The sequence below is a fragment of the Gymnoscopelus braueri genome (assembly GCF_963280865.1).
Source record: "Gymnoscopelus braueri genome assembly, chromosome: 8".
NCBI lineage: Eukaryota > Metazoa > Chordata > Actinopteri > Myctophiformes > Myctophidae > Gymnoscopelus > Gymnoscopelus braueri.
Window position 1 is genome coordinate 27,927,462 of NC_137609.1, and position 16,062 is coordinate 27,943,523.

General features: G+C 41.7%; 1 protein-coding gene across 1 annotated transcript in view; it reads left to right on the forward strand.

Moving 5' to 3' along the window:
* LOC308090406 (roundabout homolog 1-like) overlaps nucleotides 1-14,282 on the forward strand; it is a 107,051-nt gene extending 92,769 nt beyond the window's left edge. The window contains exons 11-28 of the mRNA XM_080435567.1: nucleotides 1-29; nucleotides 171-337; nucleotides 1,825-1,946; nucleotides 3,238-3,472; nucleotides 4,331-4,452; nucleotides 5,004-5,175; nucleotides 5,724-5,921; nucleotides 7,262-7,288; nucleotides 7,749-7,788; nucleotides 7,996-8,150; nucleotides 8,847-9,200; nucleotides 9,500-9,604; nucleotides 10,007-10,154; nucleotides 10,531-10,752; nucleotides 11,157-11,641; nucleotides 12,413-12,550; nucleotides 13,192-13,407; nucleotides 13,953-14,282. The exon at nucleotides 1-29 is cut by the window's left edge and continues 140 nt beyond it. Coding sequence (XP_080291693.1) covers nucleotides 1-29; nucleotides 171-337; nucleotides 1,825-1,946; nucleotides 3,238-3,472; nucleotides 4,331-4,452; nucleotides 5,004-5,175; nucleotides 5,724-5,921; nucleotides 7,262-7,288; nucleotides 7,749-7,788; nucleotides 7,996-8,150; nucleotides 8,847-9,200; nucleotides 9,500-9,604; nucleotides 10,007-10,154; nucleotides 10,531-10,752; nucleotides 11,157-11,641; nucleotides 12,413-12,550; nucleotides 13,192-13,407; nucleotides 13,953-14,161 — 3,144 coding nt within the window. The 3' untranslated portion in view covers nucleotides 14,162-14,282. The remainder of the gene's footprint in view (nucleotides 30-170; nucleotides 338-1,824; nucleotides 1,947-3,237; nucleotides 3,473-4,330; nucleotides 4,453-5,003; nucleotides 5,176-5,723; nucleotides 5,922-7,261; nucleotides 7,289-7,748; nucleotides 7,789-7,995; nucleotides 8,151-8,846; nucleotides 9,201-9,499; nucleotides 9,605-10,006; nucleotides 10,155-10,530; nucleotides 10,753-11,156; nucleotides 11,642-12,412; nucleotides 12,551-13,191; nucleotides 13,408-13,952) is intronic.
* The last annotated feature ends 1,780 nt before the right edge of the window (nucleotides 14,283-16,062 follow it).

Sequence of the window (16,062 nt, forward strand, 5' to 3'; positions counted from 1 at the left end):
CCCATCTCCTATGTTATTGAGGCTTTCAGGTAAGACAAGGGAAGAAACAACAATGATTTGTGGCTATGGTATTTTTGCCTCATACTACTCATACCCATTGCTACTGTACATGTACGCATGGCATTATAAACCTTCGCGTGACTCAAGGTTGTATCTTTCTCGCTTTCCAGTCATGCGTCAGGCAGCAGCTGGCTGACTCTGGCAGACCATGTGAGGACACAGACCTTTGCTCTGAAGAACCTGAAGCCCGGGGCCTTCTACCTGTTTCTGATCCGAGCAGCCAACGCCTACGGCCTGAGCGATCCCAGTCCAATCTCTGAGGCAGTCAGAACTCAGGGTAGAGTGGCTATTTTTAGATTCCAGGCTTTAGATTAATAATAATAATATTAATAATAATAATAATAATAATAATAATAATAATAATAATAATAATAATAATAATAATAATAAAAACATTGTTGTCTTTTTAAAGATTGTTGAACTTTTAAGGTTTTATAATAGGCTATAAATGTTTTATAATAGGCTATAAAGTATTTAGATAAAATAATGTGAAAGAAAATGTATATAACTGAATACAATTACATTTTAAATAATCTTGCAGTTTAAGATATTATTTTGTATACATTACTATGATAGCCTACACATTTAATTAATTGACACAGACTGACATGGACTGACAATGTAGCAGATGACATAATCTCTAGCACTGAAGCATTTTCCTCTGCTGAATGACATAAAGGCTATTTTTCCAGATAAGACAAGCATGCTAAGGTTATATAAACCACCCAGTTGTTATCAAAAAAGATCATTCTGAAGTTATACAACTCACTAGCGTAATTTCACTCTCTCTCCCTTTCTGTCACTCATTCGCTCTCTTTTTGTCTCTCCCCCTCTCTTTGTCTCTCTCACATACACACACAACTTGAGATGATAGTTGTCAGTAGATTTCATACAGTTGCATTTACAACTAGTCGACACATTTATTTCACAAAATACAGACTCAACAAGATAAGGAGAAAAACCCACACACCGTCTTGGCATCTTCACTTGCTCAATAAAGAATACACTTTTTATTTAAATGCGTTTCGGTCAAAGACCTTCCTCAGGCATCTGAGGCATATAGAGATGCCTGAGGAAGGTCTTTGACCAAAAACGTTGCATTTAAATACAAATTATATTCTTTATTGAGCAAGTGAAGACAGTGTGCTGGTTTTCTCCTTATCTTGTTCCGTCTGCTCCACCAATGCACCTGTCGCTGAGTTGATAATCAGGTGTGCAAAAGACTTTGGTTTACATACAAAATGCAGACAAATGATTTATGTATTGATTATTTAGAATACACGTAGGCCTATTCATTTAGGTTAATTGATTTACATCTGTTGCTGTTGCCACTGTAAGGTCAGGACTCACATGTCAATTTTCTCGTGGATTAAAGCTTCATATTTTTCCAATTAAAATACTGTATGTCTTTAATGACAAGTAGATGCGTTGGTTCGGGACAGGTGGTTGCGGTTGAAATCATAAAAAAATGAGGGAGGGTGGGTGTGGGTAAAAAGAAAATGGGCCCGCACATTACACTGAGACAGCAGGGCTGTCTTATCCTTGCTGGGTTTTGTTTGTTTGTTTTTCTATTTATTTTCAGCATTTCTGCTTTATTTTTGATAAGTGACAGTGAGAGAAAGACAGGAAAGGCAGGAGAGAGAAGAGAGGGCATGACATGCAGCAAAAAGCCTGGGGAAGGACCATAGCATTATTTTGTGTGGTGTCCACTCCGTGCACTCAATTTTGTTGTTTTAACCTCTGACTTTTCCTCTGTACCAACAGACAGCCCTCCTACCATCCAGGGAGTGGACCACCGTCAGATACAGAGGGAGCTGGGAGACGTAGTGGTCCACCTGCACACACCAACCATCCTGTCCTCCTCTGCCGTCAGGTTACAATGGATGGTAAGAAATACCCTGTCCCCACCGTACCATATCCTCCTGCATTATGTAAGCCCTGTATACTTTGTTGTACAACAAATAGATGTGTGTGTGTGTGTGTGTGTGTGTGTGTGTGTGTGTGTGTGTGTGTGTGTGTGTGTGTGTGTGTGTGTGTGTGTGTGTGTGTCAGGATATAGAAAAAGGATACATTTCTCATCTCACCATGCATGTAAGGACAAGAGAGTACTGTAGTTGCTTATTGATGAATGAGTTGAAATACTCATGTCAGGGGTAGAACAATACACATAGCCGAGGTGTGAATAGTTTATGAGAGCAGGCCTTTCTGAAGTCTGCTTGTATGAAAAATGACTCATTCCTTTGTATAAACAGGAAGTTCGCAAATCCTCTGCACAGTCAATTCATTCACAGGGGTTCACTCCATTTTGTTACGGCCACATAAACAGTCAATACTTAATGTTCTTATAAGACATCCTGAAGGCAGATTTGTGAGGTTTGTGTTATTTAAGGGACTGTTTAGAATGACTTTTAGAGCTATTAGCAACCACCGTGCTCAGAGGAAACGATAGTAATGACCTCATAAATGCTGTCGGCTACGAGATCTGTGATACAAGAAGATGCAAAGCTATATCTCCCAGAAGGCTGCAGGGGTGAGGGGTGGGGGGGATTGACGACATCAATCCTTGCATCCATATTCTGGGGGGCGAACGTTCAGAGATCTGGAGTAGAGATCTGCTATTTTTGAAAAATCGTGAAAATGTGTGCAAATCTTTGAATATATATTGTTTTAAAGCGAATATTTTTAACTAAAATCTTTTTGCTTCTGGGGGTCCCTGGAACAAAATATTTTGAGATGGGGGTCGGCGGCCAAATAAATATTGACATGAAAAAGTTTGAGAACCACTGATATAGAAACATATGTTTTTAGAATACTGTTGGGATTTAGAAGACATTTGTAGAATCGGCCTCAGGTCTTAATGGGTTAAGTGGTTAACACAGGTTTAACAATCTTTCCTGGACGATGTTCACTGTCAGAAGTTTAGGGGACTCGTGACAACCTCCTAACTGTGTTGCGTTTTACAGTAAGTCCCTCCACAGAGACAACATGTCGCCCAGATGATCTTTACCGTGACAATGACGTGCACTTCAATACATTTCCCCGAACACAGTCACACTGCATTCAATTTCCATGCAGTTCTGAGCTGAAAAGCGTTACACTTAGATATTCTTAGATCTCTATACTGTATATAACTATATTAAGCATGTATATATATATATGCCTGTGTCTCTCCACAAGGTCGAGCAGCAGTCTCCATACATCCAGGGCTTCAAGGTGATGTACAGGCAGTCTGCTGAGCCGGGCCAGCCTGGCGGACAGTGGAGTGTTCTGGACATCCACACGTCGGGCGAGGATGGGGTGGTGGTCCCTCGGCTGAACAAGGGGTCCACCTACGAGTTCAAAGTGCGTCCCTTCTTTGATGAGTTCCAAGGGGCCGACAGCGAGGTGAAGGTGGCTCAGACACTGGACGAACGTGAGTGTCAAGTCTTTTGGTATGAATGTAACAGTTCAGAACAATTGAGTAATGTTGCCACCTAGGGGTCATCAGTGGATCTCCTAACCTCAGGAACCAGCTGCATGAGATGAAATGCATACTTATCTCAAAGGTCAAGCCCAGGCTAAACATACATCTACAACAACGGGACACGTTCACCTTTTCCTCCCCTTTTTTACTATGAACAACAACATTTGAGAGGAGATGGTGAACAGTGAACACTGCATTGTATGTATGAATACTGTAAATCAGTGGTTCTCTGTGGTCCGGGGACCGCCAGCCAGGGGTCCTTGAGGGGGTTCCACCAGGGCGGGTCTCCAGCTAAATTAGTTAATATAGCATCAAAATCAGTTTAATCACTTTAACCCTATTTTTTATGTGGCTATTCAAAAATAGCCTATCTACAAGGCAAGCTCACAACGTGTGACGCATTGTGAGAATTATTTTGAAAAACTTTAACACAAATCTTCTGTTATGGGGTCCTTGGCACAACATCTTTCAGCTGGGGGTCCATGGCCCAGTACATATCAATTTGGGGGTCCTTGACATGAAAATGAGAGAGAGCCACTGCTGTAAATTGCATAAATAGAATTGGTATCCGGTGGACACAATCCACATGCATTCAGCATCCACGGGAACAGAATGGGAATGGGGACGCTGTGTTAAATAAATCACACCGGAAGTCATTTTGATTAAAGTCTGGATAAAGTCCTTTTCATGCCGTGTAGAAAGCTGTCAACACGAGACAGAGAGCATACCTGGGATGCATCCAGGTTTAAATAAGTTTGTCTTTTGTCTGTCTGTCTGCATGTCTGTCTGTTTGTTGCCCTCTCTCAGCCCCGGGGAGAGCCCCCCAGGGTGTTACCGTGACAAAGAGTGATGCCAATGGGACTGCCATTGTGGTTGCTTGGAAACCACCTCCGGAAGAAGGCCAGCACGGAGTGGTTCAGGAGTACAAGGTACGAAGGCAGGGCTGGGAGAAATGGAGCGCACATTATCAAGCTCCTGCCATCTTCTACTCTACGTCTGAATTATCGGTGTCCCAGTAAAGGGGATACGAGCACCTTGATGAATCGCTTTGCCATTTGTTGAACTCAGGGTGATAATTCACTGAAGATGCAGTGAAATGTATCTTAATGTGTCTTTATGGCCGTTTTTCTTTTTTTCCCCTGCTGTCGTGGTGAATATGGCTGCAACTTTGGGACTTTTTCGATTGATTGAAAAAGTCCTCGAGACGTATTTTATACTTTGTCAAACAATGGTGTCATGCAAAAATAGTGAAAATAGGAGATTACAATGAGATTGTAGATCGGCAATTCTCACTGTTTTTTTAATTTTTTTAAAATGTTTGTCATTTCTTTCGGAAATTTTTCGCCTATAATGACATGCCCAAAATAGGGATATATTGATTATTTTATAAAATGATCTGTTAGCAATTATTTGTTATAATTGATTAAATAGCTCTGCTTCTAACAATGTTCTTCCTACATGTCTCCTCCTCCTCCTAAAGATATGGTGCCTAGGTAATGAGAGTCGTTACCACGTCAACCAGTCAGTAGACGGCTCCACCCTCTCTTTGCTCATCCCCAGTCTGGCCCCAGGAATCCGCTACAGTGTAGAGGTTGCTGCTAGCAACAGCGCTGGGCCCGGGGTCAAGAGCGCTGTTACGTTCTTCCAACTCGGTGAGATTCACTTCCCTCCCCCAGAAAATATGAAAAATTGCAGATCTGCAAGCTCACAACGGGGCGCGATGCGACTTGTGAGCTTGTAGATGGCGTGCCACGTGGTAGCGCGATGAAGTATAAATCAGGCTTGTCCAGAATGCGGTCAAGTCATAAGAAAAGTTGTTTGTTGTAAGAAAATAGGTGGTCACAAAATATGAAAGGTGAAAATCTTGTAGCATTTGAAGTAGTAACCTTTTCATTATTGCCTTCGAATTGACTTTTTGTTGTTTTGATTGATTGATTGATTGATTGACATTTTCATTAGGCAAAAGAATGTAAAACAACACAGTTACATTTATAATACTTTTGTCTAAAAGGTCCGACCAAAAAAGTCCTTGCGGACTTCGTTGTTTATCTTCTTTGTTCTTGTTGTTTATCTTCTTTAATATTGTAGCCTTCGTGACTGTTCTTTATTGGCAATAATGAATTTAACTATTTTATATCTATTACATTTTGCCATATAGTGCATCAACGGCCTATATCCCTCTTTGTGTTTGATTGTTTAGATTCTACAGGCCAGATGATGGACAGCCATATAGACAGAGACGCCTTGTCACAGATCTCAGACGTGGTAAAGCAGCCAGCCTTTATTGCTGGCATCGGCGCCACCTGCTGGGTGATCCTCATGGTCTTCAGTGTGTGGCTCTACCGTCATCGTAAGAAGAGAAATGGCCTGAGCAGCAGTTACACTGGCATCCGCAAGGGTGCGTGTTTATATCCTATCAGTGGTTGGTTATCAGACTTTTTTATTTATTTCAAGGACCTCCATAACTCTGAAAGTGTACAAATGGAACCAAATGGACCCTTATGGGTCTATTTGTACACTCTCAGAGTTACAGACCTGTAAGGGTCCATTTGGACCCCCTCAGGAGGCTTGAAGGTCCCTGGATCCCACTTTGAGAACCTCTGTCCTACAGTACATGATATCTATACATTTTACAATGATGAGAGTGCGATTTTAGATGTGCCCATTCCCAAAGAACAAATTAACTCTGGCACTGTACACTGAGTCATCAGCAGAAGAATAAATTGCTGTGGTATTTAAAATGAACATTAAAAGAAGAGAGCTAGAAGAAAAATAACAACATGTGGCGTGGAAGGATAAAAAGCGAGAGTTGGATTTGAGTAGACGTTGTGGGTAGTTTAGAAACCTTGACAGCACCACATCACAGCAGATTTCTTTATGTCAGGCACATCAAGTTTCTGTGCATGGAGGCAGATAACCAGATCACGTCAAAGGACGGGCTCTATAATCTTCGTTGTGACTTGAAGACCTCAAAAGCAAGTGGCGATGAGACGTTGGCACATCCCCGATTATGCTCACATTCAAAGGCTGACATTTTAGAGCTCATTTGTAAGCAGCCATCTCTCTGTCGTTGCACAGTTCATGGATGTCTGAGGCTGTCAACCTGCCGCCATACACCACAGCATCACTGTTATCTCCTTTCTTTCTTTCTTTCTGTCTGTCTGCCCGCCCGTCACCCCCATTAACCTTCACCGGGACACTTTGTCTAAAGAAGACAGCAGCGTTAGGGCAGCCAGCCTCACTTATGAGTCTTTAAATGTTTGCATAGTGTATCAGAGCCAGGGGCACGATGGTCTTACCACGTATTTGTTTTTATTTTTTATCAGGATCGGATTGGAGTCTTTTTCAATGTGTTCAGAAGTAAACATCTTTGTCTTAAAGTGCTTTGTCTTCACATCAGTTTTTGTTTTGTGCGATAAAGTCAATACACAGCTGAGATCACACAAGATAACAAGACTAACAAGATTAAGAAGAGGTCAATGTGACAACTTAATCCTTAATTTATACTTTGTTGTACGATGTGTCGCACGCTGAAAATTGCCAATCTACAAGCTCACAACACGTTTTAGCCATGCGACACTATTGTGCGATTAATTATATCTGAGGCTTGTCAAGTACGTATAATGGAACTGTGATCTATTTAACTGATATTGATTTCTCACTTTGTTTCCTATCTTTCTTTCGTGCCCCCCCCCCTTCTTACTTCTTGCTGACCTCTGTTGGGATTTTTCTGTGCAGTTCCATCATTCACCTTTACACCGACAGGTATGTATGAATGAAAGTTATTTGGATAAAAATCATGGAAGTGTTTTTGTGCAGTTGTATTTGACAACCATGTGTTTATTTAGCCCGGCAGCCTTTATTAAATGTGGCCAATTCTAAAGTGAGCGTTTAATTACACAGACCTGTAATAAGGTCCACCTGAACACTCAGTGTTCAATTCATGCTTCCACTGGACCAATATTCTTTCATCTTCTGTGAAGTTTTCATGATATAGTTTTTCATGTGGAATTATCAACGTGACTCAACACAGACATTTCAGCATAAAAGACAACAGATTGCAGTAGCAATCAGTGCTACGAACCCTGCTGTAAACAAATATATCATCTCTTAAAAAAACTAAGCTCAGGGTTTATAGGTTTACTGCTTTGAACTCTGTGTTTTGGTCAAGCTAATGAAGATCTATTGTGAACTGTCACGTATTGTATTGTTTTCATATTTATAGTGGCCTATCAGAGAGGAGAGTCTGTGTGCAGTGCTGGAAGGTAAGTGAAACTATCCGTCTTGGTCCATGAAAACAAATGTACAAGGACACCAATTCACTTACAATGTTCATCCACCAGGGGGAGTGCACCACCTTTCTAAAAACAGAAAAGCATCAGCGTCCATCTCACTTCCATCTGGTTTTACTGAGGCATGAAGACAATGTTGTTTTTGTCTTGATGTGGTTGTTTTCATTGTTCTTGTGGTAGACCTGGACTTCTCGGTATGGGAGAACCTTTGAACCAACTGTGGTTGCCTGACAACTGGCCCAACGCCTGTACCAACCACAAGGACTGCAGTATAAACTGCTGCAACAATGGCAATGGCACCAGTGACAGTAACATGACCACATACAGTCAGCCAGGTCAGTACAGGACTAAATCATTCACTATATAAACATTAAAGGTAGTGAAAGTGATATTTCGTGGTTAAAACAAAAAGTTATTTGTGGAAAAAATTAAAGCTCTATATTCTGATAGTAATCATTGCTATATAGTATTTGTTCAATACATTCCTGTCTCTCCAGCTCTTTAATAAATGGAAAATACATTTTCGGGTGGGTTGCTTTCATCCATTTGTCAGATTCAACTTTATAGTGCTCCAGTAAAAATGTTGTCTGCTAATTCCTTAGTGTCCTCACTCCCAATTTCGCTTCGTATCCTACAATATATGAGTTCTCTCTCCTGATTGGATAAAATTGGCATCCCAACATGAAAATGCATTTTCTGTTTACTAAAGAGCTGGAGAGACAGGGATACTGAATAAACACGCTGTAGCAATTGTTATCAGAACATATAGCTATTTGCCACTTTTATAAAACGAAAATATCACTTACTGCACCTTTTAATGGATTGACACAGTATTCATTCATAATTCGTCCCACAATAAATCGCCAACAAATAGCAGATGTACAAGCTCACAGCATGTCGCATTGTGACACGTTGTGAGCTTGTAGATCTACTATTATTTTTTACATTTGCCCCTAATAGGGACTAATCAGGGTTAAGGTGGTTAATACGCTTGTCTTCATTATCATGTGCGTACTGTATGTTCTTCTCAGCTGACTGCATAGCCAACTACGGAAGCCACCTGGACAACAAGCAGGCGGGTCCGCTGGGATCCGAGACGCCCATCTACAGCGACGTGAACCTGGCCAACAACCTCAACGAGCTCAAGACGTTCAACAACTGTGGCGTGTGTTACGGAGGCTCTGGAGACGGTCAGGGGAACATCTACGAGCCCATCCCCTACGCCACCACCCAGCTCATTCAGGCCAACCTCATGAGCAAGGCAGCGAGTGCGGAGCATCCGGACATGCAGTGCTGGAAGCAGCCCCCCATCCCGCCTCAGATGACAAAAGACATGACGGCAACGATGCAGTACAACGTAATGGAGCAAAACAGGCTCAATAAAGGTGAAGGAGGCTTTAACCATTTTAACCCTGCCGTCCTGCCCTGCTGTCATTTTAAGCATAATAGTATAATAATTGTTATAATATATATTTAATATATATATTAAAAAAATATCTAAATTCTGACATAGGAAAACAATTGCCAATCTACAAGCTCACAACAAGCCACGATGCGAACTCATAGATTGGCAATTTTTCTTGTTTTTTCAAGTGTTTAATTTGAGCTTTTTCATTATTTGACCCTTCCTGTAACGTTTCTTTTTCTTTCCGCTTGGGGGTCATGTTTGCGTAACATTTCCAAGGAGGCGAAGGGATGCTCCAGAACGCCATCCTCTGTAACCCGTGTCGTGATCACAGCACGGGAGGCTCTCATCACAGCTCCGACAGAGGCAGCAACAGCACTTCAGGTAACACCTGAGACCTGCTCCCAGTGGAACATTGTGCATCGCATTGAATGAGTCATAAATAGCTTTGTTGTCTGGCAGAAACCTTGTATCTCAATTCTTCGTAAAGTAACGAAAACAGACGATCTACAAGCTCTCAATGCATTGCATCGCGATGCGTTGTGAGTTTGTAGATTGGCTATTTTAGCAATTTATGAAAATTTTGGAAGGTGAAAGTGGTTCAATCTGTCTGTGGGTTTTTATAAATGAAAAGTATTAGCAAGAGCTTGTGACTAAATAATAACTACATTGGATCCATTGGAACACAGGTTTATTTTTCCATCTCCTGAAAAGTAACAGTTTCAGACATACAAGGTTTCCACCCGACAGCGACGTTATGTTTCTTTTCCATTTTTCTCTCCTCAGGGAGTCAAAGTTCTAAGAAAGGAGCACGACCCCCCAAGGTTCCCAAACAAAATTCAGTACACTGGGGAGAACCTCTGCCCCCTCCTTATTGTAACCCACCAACACAGAGCTGGAAGGGTGAGGAATATGCCCTGCCTATGGAGAAGAGGTGAACGACAAATGGACACACACACACGCACATGCACATGCACATGCACATGCACATGCACATGCACATGCACATGCACATGCACATGCACATGCACATGCACATGCACATGCACATGCACATGCACATGCACATGCACATGCACATGCACATGCACATGCACATGCACACACTCACATGCATGGCAAGATCTTTTCAACTGGGAAGCTTGGACACAGGAATACTTTTCACAGTTAAATCCCCAAGGGGTCTCACAGCATCCCTTTATACTGAAGCCAAATCCTCATATATCTCTCTCTCTCTCTCTCTCTCTCTCTCTCTCTCTCTCTCTCTCTCTCTCTCTCTCTCTCTCTCTCTCTCTCTCTCTCTCTATCAGTTTGGATGCAGATGGCCAGTCCTCGATGCCAGCCTTGAGGATGTACTTGCATCAGGATGGCATGGAGGAGGTGGATGAAGACAGGGAGAGAGCTGAGGGACAGAGTGTCCTGGACAGGGGTCCTACCCCCCCGATCCGAGGAGTGGCCTCATCCTCTGCTTCCGTGGCCCATAGCCACCAGTCCATGGCAGCACTTACGCCCTCATTGCAGGGAGACCCCAGGTACCCAAATGAACCTGATCCCCCCTCGTTCAAATCTCTTTCACCCTTGTGTCCTGTATGAATATCCGTTTTGTACTAGGGCTGCAACTGTCGATCATTTTCTTATCCTATCCATTACTTTTTCGGAAGTGATTGAATAATCAATAAGATTTCACTTTAATATATCAACAAATTGATTAACCACTTAACTTTGTCGTGCAAAAATAAAGAAAAAAGCTGATATATAAGCTCACACCGCATCGCGGGTAGTTATCTTTTTTTCCCCCTTTTTTTTTTTACACGTTTAGATCAATTAAGAAACAATTATTTTTGATAAATTTTTCGATTAATGATAATTATTTATGATTGATTAAATCGATTAGTTTGATTCACTTTGCACCCCTATTTTGTACTGTGTTTCCCAGCCATCCTCATCCTCTGTCCCCAACACACACCTACATGTGCCTGGATATGGACGGACAACAAGCGGAAGAGGAAGAGGAGGAGGTCGAGGAAGAGGAGGAGGAGGAGGAGGAGGAGGAGGAGGAGGAGGAGCAGGAGGAGGAGGAGGAGACAGAGACAGCACCGACTCACTACCACCAGCGCCAAAAGAACCAGCAGCAGCAGAACCACCACCAACCGCACCACCCTTCCCTCCAGAGGATCCACCTCCACGGGCGGGGAGCCTTCGAGCAAACTCCGGCCTCCAGCACCGGGGACCTGGACAGATCCGTCACAGGCTCCATGGTTAACAGCTGGGGTTCGGCCTCTGAGGACAACATTTCTTCAGGCAGATCCAGCGTCGTCAGCACCTCCGAGGGGTCCTTTTTCACAGACACTGATTTCAGCCAGGCTGTGGCCGCGTCGGGGGACTACTTGGGCCTGCGGAGGTACACGCAGGACGCAGCAGGTGAGAATCCAAATGCTAATTTACTGAGGGTTCTCAGTATTCTATCCAGTGAAATCAAAGATTATTTTAACCACTTTCCACCTGGCATCCCTATTTTAGGCATGTCATCTTTATCATTATAGGCCAACATTTTCCCCAAAAAAAGAAAGAAAAAAAGCAGATCTACAAGCTCTCAACTTGTTGCATTGCGACGTGTTGTAGATCACTATGATCATGAATCGTACGAAGTACTTTATATATAATGCTCAACGGGTTAACACATAATTAAATTTATTTTACCCCTCAGTGGTTGCAAACAAGTTTGTTTGTCTGTTTGTATCAATATAGTTTTTTGGGGAATATTTTTGTATCAATATTTGATATGCTGTAGAATAGAGGTGTCATTTATTAAAATTTCTCAAGAAAGAGTAACATTGTGAAAGGCTTACTGAACTTGTCATTTTATAATGAAACAAACATGTATAATAATCATAAAGAAATGTGTTACTGTAGATAGACCAATGGTTCTCAAAGTGGGGTCTTGGGACCCCCAGGGGCCGTTGAGGGGTTACAGGGGGTCACCATCTAAATTATTAGGAGTTAGGAACTAAATTGTCTGTACCTCTGAGAGTTACAGACCCGTAAGGTCCATTTGTACACTCTCAGAGTTAAAGGGGTCTGTGGCCTAATGCATACCAAACTGGGGGGTCCTTGACATTTTTAAGTTTCAGAATATAATCAAGATTAGTGTTGTCTCAGGGCACCCAAAAATCCAGTATTTTACTGCCACAGGTCAACGGCACCAGCGACCCAGCAGCCCCATGTCCACAGACAGCAACATGAGTCCTGCAGTAACGCAAAGGAGGCCCAAGAGGCATAAACACCATTCTGTTCAACGGGGCCACCAACCCAGAGACGACTTCAATGATGGTAAATGACTGGTTCTCATCTATTGTGTGGCACTGGTGCAGGACAAAACGTCACACCATCAAAAGGAAAAAAGTCTGCACTACAGATTGCCGCTCCAACAATTTTACCTGGCAAAAACACATGCAAACATCAGGTGAAATAATTACAGTGACCCATGACCCTAATTTTGGTACTTTTGGCTGTTTAGTGCAGCTGTGATGTCTTTTCTACCGCCATCCTAAATGCCATGTATTATTGGTACTATATTTGGAATTTCTCTTTTGTAATCATCTTTGTATTTCTAACTAGCAGGATCTATTACAAACGGTGTAGCTTTTCTGCATTTGGCGTATACAGGATCTTTGTGATATATTTCCTCTACTGCATCACTCTTCAGTTCACGTGATGCGGTAAGTCTAGATAAGGGTCATCAGTCACTGTAATTATTTCACCTGACAAAGACCAAACTCATGGTCAAAACGTTATTTGCTTGCACAGTAAAATTGTTGGAGCAGCAAGCTGTTGTATGGACTTTTTCCTTTCGATGATGGTAAAAACACACAGAATGCTCACTCACACACAATAAATATATTGTAATTATGTGTGCCTGTTTGCCCTTGAAATTAGGTCTGACATTTGTACCTCTGTGCTTTGCTCTACAGACATGCCTCTGAATTTCCCTAGTCAGAAGTCCTCTGGGGACTCTAACGTGAGGGGGGCCACGCTGCCGAGGATGGGCTCTAGGGAGGCCAGGGGTCGACGAGGCAGCGCAGGAGGTCAGAAGACCCGGGAGGGTTCTATTGAGCATAGAGAGAGCCAGGAGAAAAACAAAACTCCACAAGGAGGGAAAGGGAATGGCAAAAGCCGACAACATTCAGGTACTGAATGTTGTCCTACTCTCTTAGACTGAATGTAACGTGCACTATTTGCTTAGACTGAATGTACACCTACAGTACTCTCTTAGACAGAACATAACCCTGCTCTGTTAGACTGTCTAACTACTCTCTTTGTCTGAATGTAAACCCTACTATTCAAGTGTAAAACCTACTCTCTTAGGCTAAATGTAAGCCTGCGCTGTTAGATTGAATGTAAACGTTACTCTCTTACTCTGGATGCAAACCCTAACCTCTTAGACTGATTGCTATCTTACTCTCTTAGACTGAATGTCTTTTACTTCTGCCACATCTCTCAGTCTGAAATCAAATAGGGTCAAAATCACAGTAAGTTGACATTTAGGCCAAACAATACCCCTACTCTCTTAAGCTAAACCTACTATGATTGGCTGAATGTAACCCTAGTTCATTTGCAAGATACTGTCAGCTCTTTGCATTCAACAGTGGAATTATTCTCTGATTCTACACTGTTAAGATTTATTCCTAAACAATTTTAATGTTTTATAAATGATCTCCTTTCACTCCACCAGATTTCGGGGACATCCTTTTGTATAGCCGTCCCTCATTCCCTTCAGTTCAGGATCACAGGGACCCTGGTGGTCCTGTGACATCCGCAGACTCAAGGGGCAAACAGGGTGAAGAGGGGACTCCTGCAAGACTGGGAAGCTTGCAGCCACAGCTGCAGGAGTTAGAGGTGTGTAATAAGACTGGAATCACTGCCACACACCTCCAAATGTAAAGTTCTGTCACGTGTCTGATATTACTTGCTTTCATGTTGATCAGTGGTTCTCAATTCTTTTTTTTTTTTACTTTTTTATAACAAGGACCTCCATAATTCTGAGAGTGTACAATCGGGTCCATTTGGCTCCATTTGTACATTCTCAGAGTTACAGACCCGCAGGGGGTCCATTTAGAACCCCCTCAAGGAACCCTGGGGGTCCCTGGATGCCACTTTTAGAACCACTGCTGTAGATCATAATTAAAGTGCATTAAGTGTCTTTCATGCAGTGTTTTCTTTTGCATGTAAAATGTACTTGAAGTTGGAACCCTTACTTTATTTCCACAGTTACTGGAGAGCTGAGGTGCAATGTCACAAGAATAGGATGCTTCTACAATTGCCTGGAAGAAAGGAACGTGACCTTTTTTTTATATCAAGAAGTACCTGACTGACACTGCACAACACTCTCTAGTTTTCTAGTTACAGTTTTTCATTAGGTGTCCAACTCTGAAGAAAGAAGACAGTGAAAGAAGAAAAAATAAAGCGCTATCGCGTTAAGTCTCTGTTGATTCTAATTTGGACTCTAATTGTTTACTTGTTAGTGGTTGATAACTAGCTCCCACCATCCTTGGTGGTGGTGAGTTACTCTGTGATGTAAGATGAACTACATGCACATTTGATGGCTGTTGTGAGTGTATACAAAGATGTTTTTTTCACAAAGACCACCTGATGTGGTCTTTGCTTGTCAGTTATTCTTGCTATTTTACTGTAATGAATATTTGGTCATCATCACCAGCCATCTCGTACAATTATTTAAGCATTTTACTGCCACAGAAAATGCTTCAGTGGGATCTTATATTTGTATTGCATTTTGTAAAGCACTATTAATGTTTTGATATTGATGTCCATCTTGTTGTGTGTATTATTCGTTCTACGTTGGTTTTAAAAGCACAATCACTTAATTTTATTTTAAATCATTTTGAGGTTCCATCCCACGTCATGGAAATGGTGGATAATAGTCTGGTCAATCAATTGTTTGCTTGATTCAGACAGGGCAAAGTGATGTGTCATGGACTGAGATGCACATGTTTTTAGTTGTTCCTATTCAGACATGACATATACACAGAGTGTACTGAGGGTTTTGTTTGTATCTTAACCACATGAACCCTAGCGGAGCTATAATGAGGCGAACATTCGGCAAAAATAGCGGATCCGCAAGATATTTGGTCTAAAGGGAAAAAAGGAGGGATCTTCGCATGGATCCCTGGGGGACTCCGGGCGGTGACACTTAAGTATATAGTGTTTAAGTGGTTAATGTGCCGGAGGTTTTATTCAATAACAGTCTAGGTCGATCCCATTTTGTCATCTCCTTCCATTGAGTCTATTCATTCTAGTGTTGTTTTGTTAACTGAAGCTCGACAAAACTGGTGTATTAACATGTGGAGTGAAGATGAAACAAAATCTATACATTAAAAAATTATGTTATTCAGTAAATAGAAAAGTATTGCAACCACTCCAAATGTTAATAAAAAGCCTATAGGCTGCATGCAGCACATATGGAAAAGTGATGTTTGTGAATCCGTGAATCTGTACGTACATTGTAAAATACTGAGTACTATTTTAACTCTGTGAGAGTGTACAAATGGAACAAAATTTAGATGTTTGGTCCATTTGGTTCCATTTGTTCACTCTCAGATAGGGCTGCAACTATCAATTATCCTCTTAGCTATTCTATCAATTACTTTTTCAATGAATCGAATAACAAATCAACATGAAAAGATGGATTTTTTAAATAATTGATCGATTAGTCTGATTAATGTTATACTTTGTTGTACAACCGTGTTGTGCAAAAATTGCCGATCTACAAGCTCACATGCTTTTGAGCTTATAGATCTGCTATTTTTGAAAATCAAATATTTTAT